Genomic DNA, 27,250 nt, shown 5'->3' with positions numbered 1-27,250 from the left:
TACTCTACAGACCAATAATCAACAAGCCTTTTTTGTAAATTTGGTGAAGATCTCCAGAGCAGCATATGCTTGAATGATTGAGTATATTAACTGCAGCTACAGTACTACATACACAGATTTCAGATTTATGCTTTATTTTTCGCCGGGTTTTCCTCGTTTCTTAAATTGCAACTAATGAATCGTGACTGAAGGGCTGGTAGTTATACATGTAGCTGCTTGCAGCTTCAGAGCTTTAAATGAAATGCTGCAACGGTTTCAAGTGTCGGGCTCTTCTTCTAGAGTGTTTTTGCTATGGCAGCAGCTGCAATTTGTTCAAAGTAGGAGAATGACTGGGCAGCCGGCATGAGCTGGCAACTCTTAAAAGTAAACATTTTACGTGCAATCAATGGGATTTTAAATGAGAGACGCAGAGATCGAGGATCAGCACCGCTGATCGGACTCCAAAAAAGAATCCAAAACATTTAGCAGCAGCAAAGACGACGGTAAGGGTGCCCAATTTTACTGCTCCCTACATTTAGAGTCACTCTCCCCCAGCAGTGATAAATAAGGAAATAAGCTTTAAAATGTTACACTCTCTTCTTCTAACTCATCTACGCATTGAACCATTTCTTTTGTCTTAAGATTATTTGTTTGCCACTTTATGATTTTATGACTGATTAAAAAAATAATAATAAATCTGTCAAATCAGACAGGAAATATGGGAAACACCAGGCAATTTGCACCCATATGGCACGCTCAATAACCACCCGAAAATTTCACTAAAGTTTTTGTTCCCCATGTTCACCAACATGCTGTGCTCTGACTAAAACATAAATTAGTCATTAAGTGGAGCAATTAAATGAAACTCCTTTACTCCCCTTGAAATTCAATTCATTACATATTTCATTCTAAGAAATAACTCTGTTAAATAAAGTATTACTAAAAGGAGATTAAGAATTTAAACTGTGAAGGGCTACATTAAACGGCTAAAGGTTTTAAAACTTGGTTTTAGCCTCAATCCCACTTTAATGTGGTTAGTTGGTTTCTCATCTTGATTGTTTGGTCATGAAATGACTCTCAGGCCAAAACTGCTTGCCAGAAGTCCTTGGGCAAAAAAGGGAGGAACAGTGAAACTATTGAGGAGCTATACTTTTATAACATGTAGGCAGATGAAATGAAATCGAATTGCAATAACGGGAAAATGATCTCTTACGTGGACAAGTGTTCATGGTGTACCACTCCATACACTGGCCAAAGGGGAAGGAGGCTACATAGGCGTTGGAGTCGACGCACTGCTTCATGTTGCTGCACCACATGCACTCTGAGCTGCTGCTGCTGGTGCATTCGCTGCAGGTGGTTCTCATGGCGCAGGGTGTCCGGCACTGCTTGGCACTGTGGTTGGCTGTAAAATGCAACAAACTCTTTTAGCACAGATGCCTCTGTGGGACATCAGCCTCTGCTGAACTCCAGGGCATTATAAAGCAGCAGCTATAAGTCTCTTAAGCTCATTTTAAAGGGTGAGAAATGAACACAAGTGAATTTTAAAAGGTGTCATTGTTACAGCAAGAGGTATAATGAGCCTCATAGCTATTCACAAATCCATTTAGGCCTCCATCTGCCTTTTGTGTACCCAGTATCAGCCTAATGACAGCCTCATCAGGCAGACATGAGGCATCTGCAACAAAAATGAGCATCAGGCATGACAATCTACTTGTGCAGCCTCAACAAGAACGGACAGAAAGGTTACAGAGGAAAAAAACCCTTTCTCTTCAGCTAGTTCTTAGACATGGCATTACTCATGCATGCAACTTCTTTTTTCTGTTATGTAAAAATACATGTGCATTAAAAGACTTTAAAATACACTGAACAAAAATATAAACGCAACACCTTTGTTACTGCTCCCATTCCCCATGGGATGGACGTAGAGACCTAAAATTCATTCCAGATACACAATATAACCATCCCTCCCAAACAGTGGTCACAAATCAGTCCAAATGTGTGGTAGTGGGCACATCTGCTATATTGAGATAATCCATCCCACCTCACAGGTGTGCCACATCAGGATGCTGATCTGACATCATGAGTAGTGCACAGGTGTACCTCAGACTGCCCACAACAAAAGGCCACCCTGGAATGTGCAGTTTTGTCTCACAGCAAAATGCCACAGATGCCACAAGCAATGAGGGAGCGTGCAATTGGCATGCTGACAGCAGGAATGTCAACCAGATCTGTTGCCCGTGCATTGAATGTTCATTTCTCAACCATAAGCCGTCTCCACAGGCGTTTCAGAGAATATGGCAGCACATCCAACCGGCCTCACAACCGCAGACCTCGTGTAACCACACCAGCCCAGGACCTCCACATCCAGCAGGTTCACCTCCAAGATCGTCTGAGACCAGCCACCCAGACAGCTGCTGGAACAATTGGTTTGCACAACCAAACAATTTCTGCACAAACTGTCAGAAACCGTCTCAGGGAAGCTCAACTGCATGCCCGTCATCCTCATCGGGGTCTTGACCTGACTCCAGCTCGTCGCCGTAACAGACTTGTGTGGGCAAATGCTCACATTCGATGGCGTCTGGCACGTTGGAGAGGTGTGCGCTTCACGGATGAATCATGGTTCACATTGTTCAGGGCAGATGGCAGCTGAGAATGTCCCAGTTCTTGCATGGCCAGCATACTCACCGGACATGTCACCCATTGAGCATGTTCGGGATGTGCTTGACCGGCGTATACGACAGCGTGTACCAGTTCCCACGAATATCCAACAACCTCGCACAGCCATTGAAGAGGAGTGGACCAACATTCCACAGGCCACAATTGACAATCTGATAGACTCCATGCGACGATGTGTTGCACTGCATGAGGCAAATGGTGGTCACACCAGATACTGACCAGTTCTGGGTCCCCAGACCCCCAATAGCGCAAAAAACTGCACATTCCAGGGTGGCCTTTTGTTGTGGGCAGTCTGAGGTACACCTGTGCACTACTCATGATGTCAGATCAGCATCCTGATGTGGCACACCTGTGAGGTGGGATGGATTATCTCAATATAGCAGATGTGCCCACTACCACACATTTGGACTGATTTGTGACCACTGTTTGGGAGGGATGGTTATATTGTGTATCTGGAATGAATTTTAGGTCTCTACGTCCATCCCATGGGGAATGGGAGCAGTAACAAAGGTGTTGCGTTTATATTTTTGTTGAGTGTATAAACATAGTGAGCTCACCTGGTCGTTCGCACAGGCTGCCATTCACCGGGCTTATGCAGGTTTGAGCTTTCAGTCCGGTGGCTGCCGGCTCGGCCAGGTAGCCGCAAAACCCGGCGTCGCTTGGCTCACCCGGCAGCCATTGCAGGGTGGTGTTGGTGAACGGCGACATGTCCTCCCAGCACCAGTAGGACACGTTGATTTTCCTGAGCCCTACCCACGGCGTCACAGTGGCCTTGTACTGTAAACACCAAACCAAAGGAGGATTTCACACGATGGCTCTTTGCTCTGATCGAATTTGGTAACAGATTGCTGCCAGATTTTTCTGGAAAACATCTCAAACTTAAGCGTCAGTTACACTTATGCTGAAGATTAAATCAGTTTACCTAAATCAATTCCAAAACACATGTTTTTACTACAACACAAAGAGAAAATGTCAGTGCAGCTTTTCATTCATTCTGACGTGCAACACACTGCACCAGGCGCAGTGGCAATAAAGGCAGCTTTACCTCAGTTGACTTGAGAAGCTCCGTTATCCAACTCATCTCTAATCAATGGTTTTAATATTGCAATAGTAGCAAACAAAAAGACTTTTCTCTCTCTCGCAGGCATGAGAGGGATAACTGTACCTTTGAGATCGAATACAATCGCCATTTCTCGGATTGATTAAACCTGCCTGGAAACCGTTGGAACTACTGAACTGGATGTACACCATCAATACAACAAGGGAGCCTGTTCTCAAATCTCTGCACCCGTATCATTGAAAACCAATGTTATTCCAGAGCGGTTAAGCTTCCATTATTCTCTACCCTTAAGCACAAAGATTACCGAAAAGCAACCACCAGAACAAATTTAGACCAGCAGGGGAAATCTACACGATTTCATTAGAACGGATGAAAGACACTTCTTTAATTCCAGCCTGACTTTGTGATTTAGACCCCTTTTGTCTTATTTAGCTTCAGCATTAGATTTGCCGTGTGGTGGCTGCAAGGCACTTTGCAGGATCGCTTTTTTTGCATGGGTGGCCTAAGTTAAAGGAGGCAGTATTTGCATTTGGTATGTAATTAGAAACTACAAAGAGCTATATTACTTTTTTCTTTTCTTTTTTTGTAGGGACTTTCCTGATATTACAAAATACTTTTTGTATTATCTACACATCTTCGTCTCGTCTATTTATGAATGAACTGATTGATTTCTTAATGGTTTAATGTGCAAAATGTAATAAAATCATTTCATGTCAAACATTTCAAAATAAGGGGAAAAAAAAAATCAGATAATTCTACTATTGGAGAAGATAAAACATCTGTTAAATCTTCTGCTTAACTTGGTAAGATGCACAAATTTTTACAAACCTAAGGAAGTTTAACCCCAACTAACTTAAAAACTGAATTCAGACTTTACAACCCGATACCCAACAGTGCGTCCGGTCCATCCTCCGTCCATATCTGCGGATACGTGAACAGAATAAAGACGGCAGCTTGCGATGGTTGATTGATCGCAGGGATAGATTTTTGTGCATGTGCTCTAATGGAGCGAGTAAGAGATGTCTGAGCTCTGAGGAAGAGATCTGTTAATGGGAGATTTGTTTCACACTTAATGGTTCAAAAATCTCTCTCACACGCACGCACGCACACACACACACACAGAATCCAACCAGAGCTCATTCAGATTAAGAAGGAAAAGAGAAGATTTCAAAAGCTACTGAAAAGACAGCCAAGGGCAAAAACTAGAGAAAGGGCACAAGAGTCCATTTATGCTCATCAATCAGAGAAAAACATGAGAAATAAAAATCTTTCTTACAGTGGACTTCAGATGTGCTGGTCTTTTGAACCCGTGTGTAACTTATTGATTTAGTCTTCTAATGTGTCCACATCCGCTTACTTCAACAAGACTGTATATCAAGGAAGGCTCTTTGTAGACGACATCATTAGTTGTCTAAGTAGTGTATCATTCTTCAGTCATTGCCTGATTTGATCTTTTTGCTGTAATTATCCATTTTTATCTCCGGCACTCTCAGCGCATCTCAAGTCTTATCGGTATCTTTCTCTCTGCTAGTCTGATGACCCAATTTCCCCAAGGAGAATATCACGTTTTCTCTAATCCGATAATTAATATCCTGGCTACTTCCCCCTCCAATCGCCCCCTTCTCCTTACCACCACGCTCATTATCTGCAGCTCCTTCAGGACAAAGTCCACCTTCTTTTGTGTGGTCAGAGAGGCCAGGACGGCGTTGTGGTTCCTGCAGGTCAGCTTGGCGTTATCGTACGAGTCCTTGGTCGTGATGAATTTCAGACAAGAGTTGCCCACCAGGTGCCAGCTTTCACCACACACGTTCTCTGCAGGGGAGAGAGTAGACGTCAATACTTCTGATATGCAATATGCAAGCTGACTGTATATCTACTGGAAAAACTGGCCACCTTCAGTTTATGTATGTCAGAAGCAGTACAGGTATTATAATAAAATACAGAACTTTTTAAAAAGCAGTTGTCTCCGTCTTGTAGACATGCAAAGTTTCAAACATGTCCATCAATGCCTCATCAGGTAACTTGTAAACTAAAACCAAGAATATTTCTGCTGTGTTTTTAATTCTATTCTTTGTTCGTTTTCCAAGTTCACAACTGATTTTGTAAAATTTGTAATTTTTCTTCACAAATCTATTTTTTTATTTTAGTTAAAAATGTTTTAATTTCCAGTTTAGTTTCAGTTGGCTGTAATATTTTTAGTCTATATTTCTGTCATTCACCAAAACAGAGCTTTCATCACTGTGTAGCATGTGGCTAATTATTTTTAATAGATTTCAGAGGGGGCAGCACGGTGGCTCGGTGGTTAGCACTGTTGCCTCTCAGAAAGAAGTTCAATTCCAACATCAGGCCAGGGTCTTTCTGTTAGTGGGGATTCATAGGTAACTCTAAATTGCCCATAGGTGTGAATGGTTGTCTGTCTCTGTGTGTCAGCCCTGTGATAGACTGGCGACCTGTCCAGGGTGTACCCTGGCTCTCACGTAGGAGTGACTTTCCTTCTGACAGACTTTATCTGATATATGAACAGTTAACTTGGGTTTGATAACTAGAGAGATAAAATTGGTGAATATCTGTTCAGCACTTCCTGCTTATCTGTGCTGTGTATCAATATTTGACTATTTAAATTCTGTTATCAGTTTTGCACCTCTAGATTTCAGAAACTAAGTATGATTCGTGTTGCCTTTTGCCTGTGTGTGTGTGTGTGTGTGTGTGTGTGTGTGTGTGTGTGTGTGTGTGTGTGTTGTCGTAATCTTTTCAAATTAAAACTGCTTTATTTCTTCCAAGCATCCCTGTTACCTGGCAGCGAGATGCACTCTTGGTTGCGAGAATCCCACTGACAGTTTTGGTCCACAGCACAGCTCTTGCAGCTTGTTTTCTTGTTGCACACGTACGACGGGTTGTCCTTGGGGCAAACTTCATACTCTGCTATGGCCCCCTGAGAAAAGAAACCCGAAAACAACAGACATCAACACTTTGGACTCTAAACTGCAAAACAATTACATTTCATGATGCGTAAATGATATTCATTCAGATGAAACAAAAAACAACAAAACAAAAGGAAAGGAAACATTTTTTATTAGTCACGCAGAATAAAGGGGAACAGATATATGAGGACCAGACAGATCTTTTCAAATTTGTTCAAAAAGATTTAAACTTCGGATGCGCTGGAAAAAAAAAAAATAAAAAAATCAAAGTCTTCTTTTTCCTACAACACAGCTATTTGAATTTAAATATTCGATTATTTAATAACTGAAGTCAGAGATATTGAGACTCATTTCTCACATATTGTGCAGATAAGAGTGCTGAAAGAGACATTTGAACTGTGCGAGTCTGCCGGCGGCTAATCTGATCATAGATTGACAAACCAGATCCAGCAAACATGAAAATGTTTCATTAGTTGTCACACAAAGCACTGAATTCTGCTCAAGTCTATCCATTTAGTAGACATGGCTGATTATTTTAGTAATAGTATATTTGCTTGCACAGAAAGCCCGAGTCCTTTTTTCTTATTAAACAAGAATTTTATCTTAGAAACGTTTCTTCTTTCTTCCCCCCACATTACTTACATAAAACAATCCACTTACATGTTATATAAACCTTTAAATTAGCCTACATCTTACTGCTCGGGTCGCTAATGAAACACATTATATTATGTTATAAATATGGACTCACGACAAACTGTAAAAACCATTACTCGACATACCTGCTTCAATAAAAAAGAAGAAAATATTAATGTTGACCTTCTTATTATGAATAAATACATTGTGGTAATCATACAATGAAAGAACGGATGAAACGTTTTTACTTGTAGAAGCTGAGATACCACCGCAGCACATATCAGCATCACCATTTGATGAAAACACATTTTTGGGCTCCGCGAGTGCTGGGTTGAACTAAGTGCCTTAATTCCATATTGACAGTGACAGCATCACACAGCTGCTGTGAACCTCTTGTTCCACCTCACTCCAAAGATGTTCCATTGGACTGAGATCTGATGACTGCGGAGGCCGCTTGAGTACACTGGATTGAGATCATTTCAGGTTTGTGACATGGTGTGATACCCTGCTGGAAGCAGCCATCAGATGATGAGAACACTGTAGTCATAAAAGGACCACATCGTGTGCACATGATTATAATCAGAAACCATACTCTGGTAAGGCTTTGGCATCCACACAATATTCACTTGCTATGAATGAACCTAAAGCGTGCCAAGAAAATATCAACAACACCATTACGCCACACCACCGTGGTTTTAACGACTGGTTATTTGAGTTACTGTTGCGGTCCTATCAGATCGAAGCAGTGTGGCCTCTGTTCTCTGACCTCAGGCATCAACAAGGTATTTTTGCCCAAACTGCTGCTCACTGGATCTTTTACATACAAACATGCCATTCAAAGTTCCTCAAATCACTCAAACACACTCACACGCTTATGCTCACTTTGAATTTCTGCAGGTCATTTTGATCATGTCTAAAATGCCTAAATGCATTGAGTAGCTTGCAGTTATATTGGCAGACTAAGATATTTGCATTACCTAGCAGCTGAACAGGTGCAGTGAGTGTACATTATAACAGAGCTGCAAGATGGAAAGGTGTGTGTAGGGTGCTACTGACCATCACAGAAAATCCCCAAAAAGGTTCGTTTGCACGCATACATGGAGCGTCCTATTCTGGAGCACTGTTGCATGGCAGTGAGTGTAGACTCAAAAAAGTAATTTGCCATTAACATAATGTAAGCACTCAGATTCTAGGGATCAGGGTTATTTTGATTTCTTTTAAGGACACATGGGCTGGACTGAGACAGGCTGTATTTTTCCCTCTGATGTGTGTTTTAAGATGAAATAACCTTTGGAGAAAAATGGAAAAAGTTTGTCTCAGTCCATTGAAAGCAACAAAAAGTTGCCAAAATTAGTGAAGCTGCACTGGAATTGGCTCCAGGAAACTATTGTGTCTGAGCATTCATTATTCTGTGCTTCAAAGAGCCTCTGACTGCTCGAGATCATAACAACACTACCTATTCATGTATTACAATAAGTTGCAAAATTGCACTCGGCTTGCGTGGCAACAAAATGTTAGTTGGCAATGTTTGCTGAAGTGAATACACATCCACGCATGTAAACATCAGATTGTGAAGTTCTGCAGCTTGCAGAAAAACCACTGGTGTCCAACAAAACCATTACTTTGTGTGTTTAATGTCCAACAAAGGGTTTTTTCTCCCCCAAGCAATGAGGTGACTGCAGGCAGTAAGCCCAGCAGGCCCCTTCTCTACAACCTGATATATCCTGCTTTCTGGATCCTCCCAGGGTTATAAGAAGCACCTCTTCAGCTCCTATATGTAACACAGTTAGAGGCGATGTCCCCAAATGCTCTGGGCAGGGTGGAGAGCAAGTTTTCTTACCGATGCAGAGGTGCAGTTACTTCCAAGAGACACGCATTGGCTCGAACACCACTGGCAGCCGTTGGTGTTGGCAGTGCAGCTGTAACAGTCGGTATACTGGTCACATCTCTCAGCATCACCGTCTGCAAAATGTAGAACAGGGTGCACTTTTTTTTTTTTAATTTATAAGAACAGAGACAGAAATCTTCCAGTCAGTTCAAAAGTCAAAGCAACCAGTAACTCTGTTTCTGCCATTAACCACAGCTCAGTCAAAACATTTGCCGTCTCTTTCGGGGTATCCAGTGTTGACTGCCAGATCGCATCCCTTGTATTTAATGTGCCGGAAAGAGATGCCATGGAGCGGTTTCCATCTGCCAGCACTGCTGTAGAAGCAAGACCGGAAAATAAGACAGCCGTGCCGAGGAGAAAGACTGATGTTTCTGGGTTTTCCTCTTTGTGTGACAACTGACAAACAAACGGAAGACAACTCTCAACAGGAACCAGAGAGAGAAGGCTGGACTGTCCTTCGTGATTACCTCACTGACACGCACGCTCACATGTAAGAAATTGTGTGTGGGTGCATCAGTGTCACGAGTGTTAGCGTTGGGGGATGTTTATAATTAGAAATCAAAATGTAATAAAACCTCAATGTAATTAAAAACCAAACAAACACATTTGCACATCACACAAAATGTAAACAAAAACAGAATCCAGGATTTTATTTGGTAGAGAAAACAGAAACCATAATGAGTGTTGAAATTGGGAAAATGTACTACTATATTAGCTAATTTTGAGCAGCAATACATCTTTAAAAAGTTGGAACGGAGGCAAAAAAAAAAAAAAAAAAAAAGACTGGTAAAAAGTAAAAGTAAAAAAGTAAGTGGTCCTAAAATGAAACAGCCGGTGGGACCTTTTGCAACTAATTAATTGAATTAGCACCAGGTCAATTCCTGTTTTTACTGCCAGAGTTTCTCAGAAGGTGGGCAGAGGTTCTCCAATTAGCAAAAAACTGTCAACAACAATCAGAATGTTCTCAACATAAGATGGTGAAGTCCTTGAATAGCTCATCATCTACATAGTATGCTTGCACTAGTGCACCAGTGGCCAGTCGTGCTCCTGTATGCATTTCCCCCAGCGGAAATAATATCTCCAGTTCTAGAGAGAGTGTGTCGACAGCAGCTCTCTCTGATTCTAGTGGCCCCTTGATGGATGTGGATATAATGAGTCTTTTAGCACCAAGGCCTTGGCAGTTTCATCTCTGAAGGGACCTCCTCTCTCAGGTGGGAGGAGAAGTGGTTCATCCGCGCCCGGATCTGGCGCCTTCATGCTTACCTGCTGAGAGGTCTAATGTGATAGATAAGCAAGCATAGTAGCAACAATCTAGGGCCTCAACCAGACCTTCAAGCAATCCTCCATTCCAGTGGTCTATTCTGGATATTTTGACATTGCTGCAGGAGATTCAGCAATATCTGCTCATCTTATTGGTTTTGATTGGGTTGCACATCTCCTTGTCATAAGTTTTTGTAAAAGGGTTTGCCGCCCGAGACCCGTGGTTAGGTTCAGTGTCCCTGCATGGGTCTTTGGTGCTGGAGCCCCCTTGTAGACCCCTTTGAACCCACCGAGTCCATGTATACAAAATTTCTTTCATATAAGACTGCACTGGTTCTCCCATTGGCTTCTGAAAAGCGAGTAGGTGACCTTCACGCTCTGTCTGTGCATCCCTCCTGCACACAGTTCTCTCCTGATGGCCTCAGGGTCGTATTGTACCCGAATGCGGCATGTTTACCCAAGGTCATTCCTGCATCTTATAGCTCAATGGAATTTGAGCATCTGAGCTTTTGCTCCTCTTCTTTTGCATCTAAGAAGCAGAAGAGGATGCACGTGTGCTATGTACAAACATTAAGAGCACTCAGAATGTGCTTTTATGAGACCAGTTGTCTGCTTCGCTAATCCGACTACAGGTAGACCCCCCTGTTTAAACAGAGGCTGCCCCACTGGATTATAGAAGCTATCTCACTGGCATACAGCACCAAGGATCCCGCTTTGTCCCGCTTCTTTGTGCTGGGTCTACTGCACACTGGTGATGCTGGTGGTCCGACTCCAGTTTGATGGCTGCTCTATGGGGTGCATATATATGTTCCATACTTATGTGTTGCACCTCATTCCTCTCCTTCAGGGAACAGAAGTTATAGGTATAACTGTATGTTTCTGGATGATGCATGAGGGCCATATTTTCCACATTCCAAAACTTACCACACATACACAAACACGCACAAGCACACACAGAGGAAAACACCCAGGTGACATATTTTTTCGCTCATTTTCCCTCTTTGATGTGAGGAACTGTGTTGGCAGCCCATGACAAACAAGCCGTTTCTGGCAGCGTATGCATCTCATCGGACATCAGTGAAGCGAATGCAGATGAGTTCTGCACACACTGAAGGAAAGCATCGAGAACCCCAAATTATCTTGGATTAGCTTCACGTGTCACGTCCGTGCGGCATTTCAATGCAACTGCAGCGTCACCTACATGATCTCGTGTTGCAGGAGGGCTGCTGCTGCTGTTCAGTGCCGATAACGTCGCTTTCCCAAGGCAGACAGGCCTCCTGGGTGGCGTTCCACACGCAGTGAATTCCTGGCCAGGCCTGGCTGCAGGACGTCGGGCTGGAAAAGGCCGAGCAGCTGGGCGAGGTGTACGTGAGGACATCGCGGAGCAGTAGACTGTTAAAGCCACCGAACACGTACATAACGCTGCAGGAGAACACAAGAAAAGAATTAGAGGACTACAGGTGAAATAGATGTTAGGAGGGAAGGGATTCAGGAAGTAAGACAAGTGAATTTCCTCCCTACTATTTTGCCCAATTTCAACCCTTTTTGCACACTCTAAGTGATCCTCCTCTTCTCTGGGCTTCAACCTGCCAAGTCTGCTAAATCCCCAACAAGCGCTCTCTTCCTGTGCAGATGGACCTGACAGGACCCCCTACTGTGCGCGTGTTAGAGTGCATTTTGATGATGGGTCCAGGTCGTTTCTGAACATGTTTCTCCACTGGCCTATGTTCAGCTACTGGGATTACTCTGCGAGCGTGGGCCTAAGCGTATGCATGCTCTCAGACTCATCCACCAATTACCCATTCACAGGCTGCCCGGCCGGGTAGATGGGTAATTTGCACAAGTCTGATCAAAAGCCACCCCCACTCCACTGGATCGTGGAGGGCACACTTCAAACTGCACGCTGAGGACATCCTGCTGAGTGCCTAGATCGGGAGGAGGAGAACATGGTAGTCTTGCAGGGGACTACATCAGTTAACCACTTTCTTTTCTTCTCATTTAAAAGATGTGAGTCATTGTAGAGAAAAAGTCTTACGGATAGTGAAAGCGTGTGTTTTCCCTCCCAATCATTTTCTTTCAAAAATATTATGAAAACTGTTTTTTTAACAGAGAATTTAAAGAAACTGAGATAGCAAGACACAGTTCAAAGGAAAGACTGTGCCAGGTTTTTTTGGGGGGGCCTGAAAGCAAATGCAGATCCTTTACTTTAAAGTTCAGACCAAAGGATGCTTGGAGAGTTTTGCTGTAGTACTTAAGTTAATGTGGAGCAGGTACATCAGTCTCTGTCTTCAATATAACAACTCAAACCTGACATTAAGGACTACAGCAGTAGAGCCTGTTTTTTTAAACCTTATTACGGCTTCTCGTAAACTTGCTTATCGTCATTTAATACATTTTAAAAAAATACCGCTCAGTTCAACTGCTGTGAACTTTTGATTGCGCTGAACTCGAACAGTTAATGAATGCATGAACAAACTTTGAACTGCTCCCAAGGAAGTGGAGTCATGAGTAATATAAGGACTGCCCCAAACAGGGGTAGTGATTAATGTTAATATTTAATGTCTTCTATACAACAGGATGTATAATTTAATATGGATCGCAGCGTCTTGCTCTGCTGGCAGAGCAGATCATATTTAGTGATGACTCATCGCTTCTGCTCGCAGCACCATCCCCATCACAATCTATTCATATTGCAGACTGATAATGAAATGTCATGTATGGATCCACACAGCTTTTCCCAAGGCAACAAGGGTTTGATTTTTCCCTGTGATGCATTGTTTGCTCGTTTTCCTTTGCTTCAAGTGTTTCCCCTTTGTCCCCGCTCTGTGCTGCCATAGTGCAAGACCATTTCCTTATGCTACACCATAAATTCAACACAATTTAAGAAGCAACAATAACCCCACGTGTGTTGCAATTGTCCCCTATCAAGCAAAGGACGTGTATTTGAAGGGTTTAAGCCAACAAAGGAACTCTGAGGACTCCCTTTTATCAAAAAGTCTGCTGCCAATACTTGAAAATCTCTTGTTCTGTTCTCAACTGTCACTCTGAATGCCAAAGCATCCATTCATGAATTCAGCTTCTCTTTCTTAACAATCCTTTTTAATCGTTTTTCGACAACAAACGGCAGCTTTCTACGTTTTTGCGTTCCTCATTTCCTCTCTGCTGATGTTTTGTGGTTGTTCCATCATCCATCTAACAAGTCCACAGCGATCATAAATAAAACAAACAGGAAAGGAATGGAGTGAAGAAGAAAAATCATACAGGAGCTCATGTTTAATGAGATTCATATATGTACTGCAGAGGATTTTCCACTTTTAATCCGGTGAGTTTTCAATTACGTAATTAATTAAAGATTACCCATCACTGAAGATTGCAGAGTGTCCGAAGCGGTTGACATCGTGGTACAGGTCCGGTCGAGGTAAGACTGTCCACTCATCACACGCTGCAATGAAAAGAAGACAGAAGTTAAACCCTTCACCTGCTCCCACTCGTTATAACATACATGTCTTCAGCTGTGGCAAACTCCGCTGACACGCTCTGGGTGGTTAGCGAGGCTCATCTTCTCGTGTCAGACAAGCTAATGGCCGAAGTGACTGAGACACTGATCACAGGTAGTGGAATGCCATAGCTGAATGTAAAGGCAGGTAAAAGGTGCAGAAGGGGACAGAGAGTCAGTGATGGTTTTGTTTGACCCACATAAGCAGACGTAAGTGACCAATTTCCAACAGTCTGATGGTTCAAACGAAGTCTGAACTGGTATCCCTGGATTTGACTTGCATGTCTCTAAGCCTGGCCTTTCCATTTTTGGTGGTGGAAACTGCAATAGGGTGTTTTGAACCTGCGACACACTAACAAGTTATTCTGGGTCCTTTCTGCAATTTGCAGGTGGAAGAATTCACAATCTGTTAAACGATTAGGCTCTCAGAAAGCTTCAGACCCACAGATTTTGCATATTCATATGCAGATCTGTCAGTCTGAAGTTACACATATGGATGTTGTTATCCGAACTAGTGCTACCCAACTTGTTTGTCTAGTAACTAATAAAATGAAGCAAAGGAGAAATGTTTCTATTCTTACTGCAACTTACCTACAGTTTGAAATTCAGCCACTGGAAAGCCGCCGTGATGTCATGACCTCTAAATTTCTATATTGGTGTTTAGCAGGTAAATGAATAACTGAATGGTTTGATTCCTTTATGTTTGTTTTAATGGAAAGCAGCAGCAGTATGTGCAGCTATAAAATCTTAATGGAAAAAAAAGAATGAGCTTGAAAGTCAAAGCCTAAAGAAGCCAGCACAGTGACTGTGGTAAATCACATTCACACGGTACAATGCAGTGCAAGTCATCATAGTCTCCCAGAGGAGATGGACGGACATCTGTGAGAGCTCCACGTTCACGAGCAGACAGTGCCCTCTGGTGTCAGAGGATGGCACTGCAGCTGGTGTGGTGCATTGCCCCTCACGGTGGTTATGTTACAACACGATTTACCAATGTCAGGACAGTGGACAGCTCTTGAATTCTATGCTCTAATTGAGTTCAGCTTGTTAAGGAGAGACAATTAGTTCTCGGTGCGGGGCCATCTTGACTCTAATTACCACTGCGGCTGCTGACACCGACCCTACAGCTGGCTGGTGCTGGAGTAATATAGTGAGCTAGTACTTTCAGTCCAATTACAAAATCATAGAGAGGATGAGGAGTGGCAGGCAGAGGTCAGAAACAAGGAGGGGAGGGGTTGGTGGGCTTAAAGTTTATTAAATCTAAAAGTTTGGCTCGAATAATCTCTGGGGAAATCCCAAAAACAATTTGTCGCCAGGGTCAGATGAGCTAGTCTCATTTCGCCAGGCAAGACACAGCATGCGGTAACTTAAACATATGTGGCACATGTTGCCTCATCATCCGTTCTTCATACCACAAAGGGATGTCTTAGTCCGAACCTGCAATTCTCGAGAACAAAAGCTGTGAGAGATCGGAGGACGTGTGTGTGTGTGTCTGTGTGTGTGCCCCTGAGAGATAGTTTCACTGCTTGTCAATCATGATGGAAATGACACAGCAAACCCTCACATGTCCCGGGGCAATTTTCTGCCTCCGGGGAATTCTCCCATCCGGAGAGAGTGAAGTCTCTCATTAATGAGCAGCTTGCGACGGCACTGCGGAAGGAGGCAGACTCAATTTATGACAACGTTTATAGGCAGTTAACAGAATGAGGAAGCCGGGATGGTTTGTGACAAAGCTGTGTTAGCTTACATTAGGACAAAGAGGAGAACTTGAAACAGGATTATAATTAGTTCTCAAAAATCAACTCTGATCTCAGTATTTTACTTGTAAAAGGAAAGAAATCTGATTTTCTACTCTGCCAGCAGTCTGCACAGGGGCTCTGCTGTCAAGTAATAATTTACAAACCTAAGGTATCCCGAAGAATTGCAACATAGCATTCAGAAAAGAGACTGCATGAATAAACACGAATAAATATAGTTTATGTCCCCAAAGGTATGAGTAGGAATGCCCACCCTGCTTTACAGACACCCTGAAATCCTCACAGAGCAGCTTGGAGGGGAAGGTCCATAAAATTGAACTTGCTAGTTTTCAACCCTGAAGCCCAGGTTTTCCTTTATGTCACTAATTTGTATGAGAAGTGCACATCAGACACACTAATTAAAAATTGATTTAATATCATAACTCCCTCACAGCAGGTAGGTTGGAGCAGCAGGCCCCAGCCTTTGCATCACGGACCGGTTTAATGTCAGACAATGTTTTCACTGACCGGCCTTTAAGGTGTCGCGGATAAATACAACAAAATAAAATGATACGACCAAGACAAAAACTGTGGTATTTTGTAAATATAATATTAAACGCAAATTCACTGTATAATTGTGTAACTTTATTAGCAGCGTCCTCCTGAAATGCACCAACAACATTGAGAGTAACGTCCTCCTCTCTCTGGTCGCTATGGTATCACGTAAATATTTCTTTCAAAATAATACACACAACTACAACACAGGAAAAGACCCAGGGAAACAGAGTTAGTGATGAAAACCCTGAGAACCATAAATTTCACACCCAAGCCTCAACTCTCGCAGCGAAGTACCAAACGACTCCGTCCCCAGCCCCCGGGTCCGGGGCTGCGGACCGCTGGGTTAGAGGATTGGATCTTACTGGGGGCGACTTCCCGTTTTGTCCAGGAAAGCCCTTAAAGCCACTCAAGAGGAGTGGCTCTTTTTTTGCAACACGAACTGCAGTAAACACCTTTGTGTGCCTTCCAGTACAATCACTGGTAAACCAGTATGACTGCGTCTGAGAAAAATCCCAGACGACAACAATTAACTACATATGTCAGGTGTTTAAGAAAACACAAAACAAAACCTGCTCGTGCTCACCCTTCCAGGGGCGGGGCTAACACCACAGACTTCCTAATACCGTCATGTTGAAATGAGCTAGAAGCTTCCAAATACTTAGGCGATATTATTTCAAAAGCCCGAACTTCAAGAAACAAACTAACTGTCTGGGCAAACGGACAAAGTTTGCATCCCTAGCCAAGGCAAATTCCCAATTTTCACCTTTTAAAGATGATCCAGAGCCACATCAAAACTTTATGGATCGTTTCTTTTTTTCCCCTTCTTCCTATGCTCCCCCTTTGCAGGTAGTTTTAATGAAATATCGTTTGCAGTTTTGCAGTTTTTGATCTCGCTGACAAACAAAGAGTGCGTATCGCGTACTTCTGCCAGAGCTCTCACCTTAGCGGAGGAGTAATTCCAAGCGCCAACTCATTCGACTGGTAATTTAAAGCAAAGTGTTTCTTCTGAAACGGTGAAAATCAAAAGCTATCTGGAGGAACAATAAATATTTTGAAATCAAAACCCCACAGGATTCAGCTTTTCCAAAGCATTAAGAATTATGAAGAACAGGATTGTTATGCACATAAATAAAGTGAGAAGTCAAAAAGCACCTTCACTCTCTCAGTTAGCTTTAATTTCTCTCTTTTTATACCAAGATCCAGCATAATAATACTAGTGTGAATATGACAAAAACACCACAGTGCTGGAAAGCTTAACAACATCTCGTTATGAGTATTTATTTATTATTTTATTCCAGTTATGAATAGAAGATGCGTTTTTATTGAGTCTGCAAGTTGCAAAAATCTGACCTTCTGTTGCTCCAGTGGAGCTTCCTAGTGACAACAAGAAGCCTGCCGCTGTACTAAGCAGCTCTCAGGTGTGAATGCATGTAGATGGGTGTAAGCAAAGAGCCTTAGTGAAAGGAAAAAGTCTGTGTGTGTTACTGACCTAAATTGTAGGCCAAGAAGTCCGATGAGAAGCACTTGGCGCCGTGGCTCATGGAGGTGTCGTTGTGGGTATTTCCACCAAACACCAGCATCATCCCACTAACCATCACTGCTGTGTGGAGGTACCGGAAGAAGCCGCTGTCTCTCAGAATGGTCCTGCACAGCCACAGTTTGGATTGTTGTTAAGCACTTGAACGCCACACGGCCCTTATTTTCAGAGCACCAGCGAGTTTCATTTTAAAATGTCGTCACGTGAACGCTTTTTGTAACTCAAGAGAGTTAAGTTTGTTTTCCTTACACATGCAAACTTTGCCTTAAGTACTGAATGTTGAACCTTGGCTTGTTCAAAGATGCTTCATCCGCAGAGTGCAACCTCCTGCCATTAGCAGAGGTTTAGACATGTGAAGGCTGCGCGGCACTTCTGTGACTAATTCTATCAAAATAAGGCGAAATCTCTGCAAGGTCAAAGTGCTGATTACCAAAATAGTTTTTACAAAGGTATCAGCTGAAGAAAAAGGGAAGTCAGTAAAAGAAGGCAGTGCATTTAAGTTATTACTGTAACGTAAATGGCATTTAAGTACCTGTATATCCTTACAGTGAAAGGTTTGGAAAGTGATAATTAAAAATAATTTGGGGGCTTATCAGGTCGACATATTTTCCGCAGTTGCTGGCCAGCTCCACACGTGTTCACGCTACTTAAAAAACTTTTGCGGTACAGCGTGCACATAGGCAGGACACGTCATGCACATTTGCTAGCTGTAAATGCTCCAGACTGCTACCTGGGATTTTCACACACCCACACATTCACATCATGCCGACTTTGTACTCAGGAGGTTGTAGTTTGACTGCATATTTTCGATCCAACTGCTTGCACTCTCGCACGTAACTGTGCTGGGTATGATCAGAGGTGCAGTACATGTGTGAAAACCCTGCTACTGTAGCATTTAAGCAAGCATATTTCATAACAAAACAGAAAATCTCTCACCATTTCCTCTTGCCCACATCAAACTTGTAAAGGTCTCCTGCTAGGCCATACTTGTTGGCGCTGAAGGCTTTGTAGCCTCCGTGGATGTAGATGGCTCTGGTGCTGGGGTCAAACACACTGCTGTGGCCATAGCCCCCCTGGACCAGGGCACCATCTGTGGACACGATGCTCCATGTGTTCTTGGCTGGAGGGTCACATAATAGGATTTTACTGGACAATTAAAATCTAAATTCAAGTTTTCACAATGTAATGAAATACTCAAATACAAGAGTTTTTACTAGAGATCATTACTGCTGGGCTTTGCAGTGTGTGAAAGACGTAGCAGACTGCCATCACTTCTTATTGCTGATAGCTCAGGTAAAGATAACATCCAAGTTTAAAATGTGCTCGTCCATCAGCCACAGCCGCAATTGAATTCACCCAGTTTTCTCAGGCAGATTGCGTCTCAGATGACGACGAGACCTCTTAAGCATCTTCACTTTCTTTTCATAAACATGTATATTTTTAGTTTAGTTTGACCACATTCTCACAAGTGCCTAAAACCTACCAATGTTGTACTCTTGCACCTGGCTGATGTAACCGTACAGAGGACAGTGCCCGAACAGAACTAGCATGACGGGACCGTCCCCCTCGTGGACAGGAGGCACAATGTGGGCAGAGTGTCCCACCACGGCGTACTGCTCCTTGGCCCTGGGGCTTAAAAGGACCCAGGTCTGATTCTGGATGTGGAAAACCCACAGCTGGCTCGAGACATTTCCTGTAGCATCGATCTTTCCGCCATACATGTAGATCTTACCCTGGAGGGAACAAAGAGTGAAGCAGGATTATATGCACACTCCAAAGACTTTTTGCAGAATTTTGCTAACAAATTAAGTTAAACTTTCTTATAATTCACTGGAATAACTCACGGCAACAACACTACAGAGTCTGTATCGCTTGCATGTTACATATAAGAAGAATTATTATAATCCAGCAAATTGATGACTATTTTCATGTCTTGTTTGATATAACAAAAATAACAATACGCCTACTGCTGTTTCGCCTTCTCCTATGAATAAGCTGAAGATGGCCTGGAGGTCACACAGAATAATGGCTCTTCAAATTAAGAGCAGGCCATTTGACAGTGTTGGCTCCAGACTAAAAGTAGACATGATGAACATTTACGTAGGTGCAGCCAAGTTGGGAATTTTATTTTAATGCAGGAGCCAGTTTAGCTCAACCATATGACACGTGGCCATGTTCAAGTCCGGCTTATGGCCCTTTGCTGTGTGTCTTCCACTTCTCTCTCTCCCCACCTACCAATCTGTATTCACTGTTTTATTATCACATAAAGGCCAAAACATTTTTTTTTTTTAAATGCATCATATAATTTTAACGAAACAGACCTTTTGAGGCATCATGTGCAGTTTTCTATAAATCCGTTATGAGTAATGTCCTGAGAGTATGACGTCATGGTACATGACGTGTAAATTAAAATGATTTAAATTCTGTTTGTTAATCATCAATGGACCTCCTCCTCTTGTTATTATTCCACCAGAAATCCCTAAAAGTCTTTTTGCAGAGAGTAAACTGCCTTATTTCTGCATAAAAACACCCTGAGATTTATTTATATCCAAGCTGCAGATAACAAAAGGTTATCTAAAAGGCATAAAGAAAGAATAGGGAGGTTGTAAGATTTGTAAAATGCACCGCAGTACGAAGATGTAGTTAAGAGCATACACTCACTTTGTGCTTTCAACGACTTTAGCTTCACATACCTCGTGCAGGGCTAGCGAGTGGCCGTATCGTGGTGTGACAGTGTTGACGGAGGGGTCGAGGCTCATCCATGTCTTGCTGCTGACGTTATACCTGCAGGAACGAAGAAGCGGCTTTGCTCAGATTTACAGAAGGATTTCCCAGCTCGCTTTGAACACTTTCATTTACAATTTTAAAGTCTTTCACAAAGTAACCAAACAAAGCACAGCAAAGATTCTATTAATCACTTGACTCGCTGCATGAGATTATGCATTTAGCTGATTTAAAGTGTGATCGTAAATGCCGGCCCTGCAGCAAACAGTTTAGAGTTACTGCCTCGCTGCTTTTGCCTCTGCCAGCCTTTTAAGTTCCAGTTTTACATCAATCTCTCCTTCTGTTCCTGACTTATGTTGTTGTAGTACTGGCCAAACAATGTTTTTGCAGCACGTAAGGGCATCGCAGCAAGACGGCCTTCGGAATATAAACTGATCGCTTCATTCAATCCCACGATATTTGTTTCGAATCTTGTCACGGTTCGTGACATTTTGAGTTTTGAAGAAACCAAATGTTGAATTCAAATCATTTTTTGTCATATAGAGCCAAGTTACAACATCACTTTAAGGGACTTTTACTGTAAAGCAAAGGATATTAGATGAGCAAGCAAACATAAGGCTTCAAGTCTTCACATGTTAACGTGCTTTGATTTAATAAATCTCCAAAATTCGACAGTATTTGAGGAATGTGTGCTTGTTTAGGCAACCTGGTAGTTCAGTGTTTTAGGACCTCTGCTTTGGAAACTCAAGGGTCATAATAAATAAATAATTAAAATAAGATTGCAGCACCTTTGACAGATACCAGTGTATAACAAATATCTGGATCGCCAAGGCCTGACAGTAGGCCAGCAATCAAAGTGGATCTTATGTTCAGGTATAACAGTAAGAAAGCATTGTTACACTGGGTACAAGGTAACTAGTTACACTTAGGGGGATTATATATGTGTTCTAATTCAATTAAATAGGTTGTGCAAGGCGGACAAAATGATCATTTATAGTTTCACATGACCTAAGTTTAGGGAAAAAAAAGACGAAGAAAAAAACCACACCTTGGCTTACAGGCAATCTAATAAACCAAAACTTGAGCCGAGGGCATGTGTGTGATTGTCCTGGGTGGAGTTCAGGGTGATAACTTTGAGCCAGTGCTGTAATTTTATGGTTTTAATTACATGCCGTCTGTGTCCAAGACACACTGTCTGTACGGAGCTGTGTTCTTCTTCATGTCGATTTTCAGGAGGCGGGAAGTCCTGCGGCTTCTTCCTGACAGCCAAGTACAGCTTTAGCCCTCAGTACACTGGGCGTAAGTTTTAAATACTCAAATATTCTCCAAAAAAGACACTGTGTTTGAAAAGAACAAACCCTGCAGTCGCATAGCAACAAGGAGAACCAGTGTCTCGCAGCTCTTTTGGACGAGAGCTGCAGCCAATGCCTACAAATCAAAGCGAAGATGTTCGCTGGTGGGAGTCAACTTACGCTTTGACCATGTGATAGTCGGAGGCATTAAAGACGTAGCCTCCGATGACCCACATGACGCCCAGCTCAACTACAGCCTTGTGGGAAGCCCTGGCCAGCCCGGCCTCGGTGTACTCCTCTCGGCTCCAAAAAGAGGAATTGGCAGGAACCGAGACGGAGCAGTCAGGACCTGAGAGGGGAGGGAAAAACCACAGAGTTAAGGCTCCACAGGAAACTAGCCGATGTAGGAGGCTTGGTTAACTCAGGTCATTCCTTTAATTTCTACTTTTACAGGGACATAAAAAAAATATGACTGTACTAAAATAAAATCAGCATGAAGCAGGAAGCAGAAAACAAATTTGTTTGCTTGTTTGTTAAAAAGTCTTCACATTAAGAGGATAAAACTTCCAAGGATTTTATTCATTTAGAGCAAAGGAAAAGACATTGGGGACATGCAGAAGAATATATTTTTCCCACATTTACTCCCATCTAGTTATTTATTTGACGGTAACAGTGTGACTGTGCTTTAAAAGAGTTCTCCTTACGTGCTAATTTTTTGCCAAAACCTCTGCTTCAATCTACCTGATTGTCACAGAGCTTTCAAGAAAGAGGTTAAAGCAGGCGTGCTGCCATAAACTAGATCATAAAGTTTTTGGAGTTCAGAAAAACACTGACGTGATGCAGACGCTTTAGCTAATGGTGGAGACTATTCTTTAAGGAAACCATAACTATTAAAGCTTCATTGTTTTCACTGAAATAAATCTTTAAAAAGACAGATGGCTGTGGCCAGAGCTGCCTTCCTCTGTTTATGGACGAGAACAATATAGCCACCATAAACCGGAATCGCTCCTGAATGAAGGGAAAACTTTTCTGGCAAACAGAGACCAGGACAGGAATACAAAGATTGGCCTTTTCCTGTCAATCCTGCAGGCAGCGGCCGGGTCAGAGGGCTCTTTGATGACCCTTTTCATCTACAGTCCGTCCATCCTACCCGATGAGATGAATCCTCATCGGAATAAAACATTTACCAACCATTTAGCGCACATCGCTCTACCCCACAGCACAAACCGGATGTTCACCGCTGGACTAAAAACATTACACATGCGATCGTGTGCCAGGAAAGGAAGTTCTCTGCTTCACTCCGACAATCAAGGTCACTTTACTTGTTCTGCTTTTTGTTCAGCAGCTAAATGAATCCCCAGTAGCTAATATTCTCAAACCTCTTCCTGCAGTGCTTAAATAACAACATTACTTTCACACCACAGTGGCATTTCCATAAATAAAAACAAACATGGTGTTACCACCTTTAAAAACATGTTACTTTTTAAATCTATGAGTCTGTGAAAGAGAGATTAAAGACCGGGGTGGCTTGACTAAACAAGCATCTGTCTCTGCTTTTTGCACTGCCTGGTGTAGAAAATGAGTTAATTTGGAAGCTGGCAGCATAAAGTACACCAAGAGTGCTATTCCTCTGCTAAAACACCATGACAGGGTAATAAAGGCTAAAGAAAAACGCCAGTCTGTTTCTCAACTCCCTCAGCTTTGGTAATTAGATTGTGAGCACACTGCGCTGCTGATATAACTGCGGTTAAATTAAGCCGTTGTCTCTGCTTGTGCAAGGCAGCGCAGTGGAGCTGTTTAAGAACTAACAGAGCGGTTAGAGGGGCCATATGGTCCGGCACAAAAAGCATACAGCGGCGTCGGGTCATGACCAAATAAAATAAGTGAATAGTCATGACTCGACCAGAACTATGAGGAAGCTGATCGTGCTAAAAGTTCATTTCAAGTCCATCGGGTGACGGCAGATGGATGCCGTGGGGGCTGCAGAAACCTCAATAACAGCGCGGGAGGCTTAAAGCTTAAAGAGGACCCGGTTTGAATCACCAGATAAACAGGCAAAATCTGGACGGATGAAAGAAAACACTCTCTTTGCTAAACCTCCAACTGCTCTGCTGGAGCTGCTCAGTGCTCGACTGCACTGAGGTTTCCTCTAATTTACACTGAGTTTGCTTTTAGAAATCAACACAAAGTCCTGATATTGTTAAAAAAAAAAGGTTAGAAAAATACATAAATCAGAATTAACTGGTACCTTAAAAGTCTCAGCATATAGGCCAAAGACAGTCTTTTCATTACCTATAACAGGCTAAACAACTGTCATGCAGACCAGTGAAACTCTCCTTTCTCACAGTCTGAAGTTTAGCTCAGTATTTAACTAACTATACTACTAAGTATTTAACCAAGAAGTTTAATTACTTTGGTGTAGTAGGAACAGCCATGGGGGAAGTCTTTATCCGTCCTTCTCAATATCCAAAGCTGTCCAGTGAACCGGAGTCTTTGGGTCAATTCTGGCCCCTGGGCCTTATGTTTGACACCCCCCGATTTAGGCTAGATATCTCCTTAAAATGTTGATTTATACCGAGACTGTACAAAAACCAGCCTTCTTCAGTTAATGGGGGGGTTGGGTGACCAAAGAGAGAACTCAACAACAATAATCCTGCTGTGATTTGTTCATTAAGATCTAAACACAGTTATTCCCGCTTTTATTAAATGAGTGTGACAGTCTGGGTACCTGATCACACCTGACGGACATACTGTTAAGTTTATTGTCACTGTTCATTGTTGATAGCCAGTCAAAGGCTTATTTTAGTCCCTTGGGAGGATTTGGGTTGTATGAGAAAGCTGAGGCCAACTTGCTGTGGATAGTAACACCAGCAAAGCATATGTGAAGATGAAGTCGCACATCTGCTAAAGTGTTCCCGCCAAGCTGCCAGCCCTACCTTGCCACCCAGCCGTACAGACGCAGGTCTTGTCCTTGCAACTGCCTCTTTCAGGTTCCCCGCAGTCAGCCAGGCAGTACGGGATGTCACAGGCTTCCCCCTTCCAGTAATTTTCGCACTCGCAGTACACAGAAGAAGTGGAGTTCCCCACATGACACTCTCCGTGGCCAGAGCAGTTGTTAGGACAGGTGTTCACTCTTGGAAGGTAGAAAGAGAAGGAAACAGTCAGAGAGAAAAACTGGAATTTCGATCTAAAAACCCTGAATAAAACATCAGGAAACCCTTTCAGCAACTGCATTACTTCTGATTCTGTGGCCTCCGTCTCCACGCTTAAAGCTAAAATATGCAACACCCCCCCCTCAAGAAAGCAGAATGTATTGTTATTGGCATCGTCCTTCCCTCATCGGGTGGTCAAGGACCTGTCTCAACACTTGCCAGTCATCTCAGAGGGATATCTACACTCAAACAGCACTGAGCTAGAAGCTGAGGCAAAGGAAGTTTCCCCAGGCACTGCAGAGCAGATGGCAAACACACTCAGTCTGCAGTAGAACTGTAACACCGGTGCTCTCAATGTCAAACAGGCTCCTTATATTATAACAGCTCAATGACAGTTTGAGGCAACTCTTCAGTCACATCAAAATATCAATTAGTTAGGAATCAGCACTCACTCCATCCACTAAAAGTAAGCAAGTATCTCATACTGTGGCAGCTGGCTGCTGAGGAATAGACGCAAATGCCTGTCCTGTGGTGCAGAGGTATACAGTTATAACTGGATATTAGTATGCATGCTGCATGCCAGTGTATTAACAAATAATGAATGAGAATATAGTTTTAATAAGATAAACATCTGCCTTCATTTGAAGCATTACAGTTGTACACCGAAGCCTAGGGATACCACATTGTGTTGTGTGGCCAGCAGAGGCTTAAACAGATTAAATGCATCTGTACAACACAGCTGCAGATCAGTGAAATAAGCACCAAGCTCCTGCACAAACACCATATCACAAAATGAGACACTACTTAAAACACTGCTCTACTAACTGGAGGAAAAAATATATATATATATATAAATAAAAACAGGAAGACTCGGTCCTAAGCGTAAACAAACAAGTATTACCAATCAAAGGTGGACACAGAGGCATTCGTTTCTTTCCTCCTGCAAACACACTTGTTGAGAGCGATGACACAAAAGGCGCTCGTGATTCTTTCATGTTCCTGCGGTGCCAGATAGTTTGATGTTTCGGCTCCTCCACCTCTCCCAGACACCAAGGGCTGCAGGTGGGGGGGGTTGGAAAGGGGGGCACTTTGCTTTCATCCAGCTGTCCTCAGCACAACATCAGTCCCATTGCTATGGCGACTGTAGCAGGGGTCTACTGTGCCATTTACAATTGTTTACAATGTTTAAAGCATTCCCCCCCCCCTACTAAATTTGAAGTTTAGTAATGATGAACCCACATATGGATGTGTTACTTATGCTAAACCTTCTGTCTGGAATAAAAAGAGGCATATATAAGAAGATTTTTGCTTTGTAGACAGAGGCATCCACAATATGAATATCTGTAATGGCTCGTGTCAAACAAGGGGTAAAGAGTAAGGTTAGTCATGAACGTGGATCTAGGGCTGAACGATATATCGCATTTGCGATAATATCGCGACATGATCAAGTGCAATTTTCTAACCGCAAAGGCTGCGATTATACTCTGGACATGTCCAAATTCATGGGCTGCATCCTCCTGAGGCCGCATTTGTGGACCGATTACGTCACAGCGACGTGCCGAAGGCTGTCCAAATTACTACCATATCCCAGAATTCATAGCGCGGCCCAGCCAAACTCCAGTTTCCAGCAATGGCGGCCGCTACTAAGTTTTAAAATTACTCATACTAATCTTTCTGGGTCACAAAATAAACTTTTAACATATTTTCAGGCGAGAAAGTAGTTGTGTAAACATCAAATATCTGCTCGGTTTATCAAGATATCCCATATTTGCAAAAGTGCTTCGACGTTTTCAGAGGCGTCTGCTACCCACCAGCTCGACAGCTAGCCGGGAGCTCGAGGGTTACTGATGCGGCCGAGAACGGCACAACTCCCGGCACATCATTTTCAGATCACCGCGGAGTTTCGCTGCTCGGGTTAAACGTAATATATAAGTCACTTAGACAACCTAAAAATGTTATTGTTGGGCTTTTTTCAGTGTTTTGTTTGTTCGTGAGTAAATCGGTTTGGCTGAGATTAAAGTTATTAGATTAGATAAAATAAAACTTTATTAATCCCCCGGGTGGGTTCCTCCTTGGTTTTCACACAGCTGACTAAACGTCAAACAGAAAACTTATTAAACAGAAGTATGAGACAGTCGAGAATTTACACCAGTGTCTGGTTATATTTTAGATAGCAAGAAGCAGACGGCCGAGTTTATTAAACTCCACCGAGACAGCGGTGACGCTAATCAGAACTAGCCTTCTGATTAGCTAATCAGAAGGCTAGACCGTCCAATTTCACGCCTTTAAACTTTAAAGGCGTGTTTGTGTGTGTGTTTATACAATTGCTATTATGTTT

General features: G+C 42.7%; 1 protein-coding gene across 3 annotated transcripts in view; it reads right to left on the bottom strand.

Annotated features, from left to right (window-relative positions):
• The window catches only part of atrn (attractin), a 136,418-nt gene that overhangs the window by 91,040 nt on the left and 18,128 nt on the right, over positions 1-27,250 (bottom strand). For all 3 annotated transcript variants that reach the window (XM_004554785.3, XM_004554786.6, XM_012920061.4), the window contains exons 5-17: positions 24,697-24,893; positions 21,941-22,109; positions 20,438-20,528; positions 19,228-19,477; positions 18,681-18,864; positions 17,697-17,851; positions 13,775-13,859; positions 11,619-11,839; positions 9,110-9,231; positions 6,509-6,647; positions 5,346-5,527; positions 3,213-3,432; positions 1,193-1,381 (exon numbers count right to left, since the gene is read on the bottom strand). In XM_004554785.3, coding sequence (XP_004554842.1) covers positions 1,193-1,381; positions 3,213-3,432; positions 5,346-5,527; positions 6,509-6,647; positions 9,110-9,231; positions 11,619-11,839; positions 13,775-13,859; positions 17,697-17,851; positions 18,681-18,864; positions 19,228-19,477; positions 20,438-20,528; positions 21,941-22,109; positions 24,697-24,893 — 2,204 coding nt within the window. The remainder of the gene's footprint in view (positions 1-1,192; positions 1,382-3,212; positions 3,433-5,345; positions 5,528-6,508; positions 6,648-9,109; positions 9,232-11,618; positions 11,840-13,774; positions 13,860-17,696; positions 17,852-18,680; positions 18,865-19,227; positions 19,478-20,437; positions 20,529-21,940; positions 22,110-24,696; positions 24,894-27,250) is intronic.

The sequence above is a fragment of the Maylandia zebra genome, linkage group LG19, assembly GCF_041146795.1.
Source record: "Maylandia zebra isolate NMK-2024a linkage group LG19, Mzebra_GT3a, whole genome shotgun sequence".
Classification (NCBI taxonomy): Eukaryota; Metazoa; Chordata; class Actinopteri; order Cichliformes; family Cichlidae; genus Maylandia; species Maylandia zebra.
Note: the sequence above shows the minus strand (reverse complement) of the source record. Positions and strands in the feature narration are given on the sequence as shown.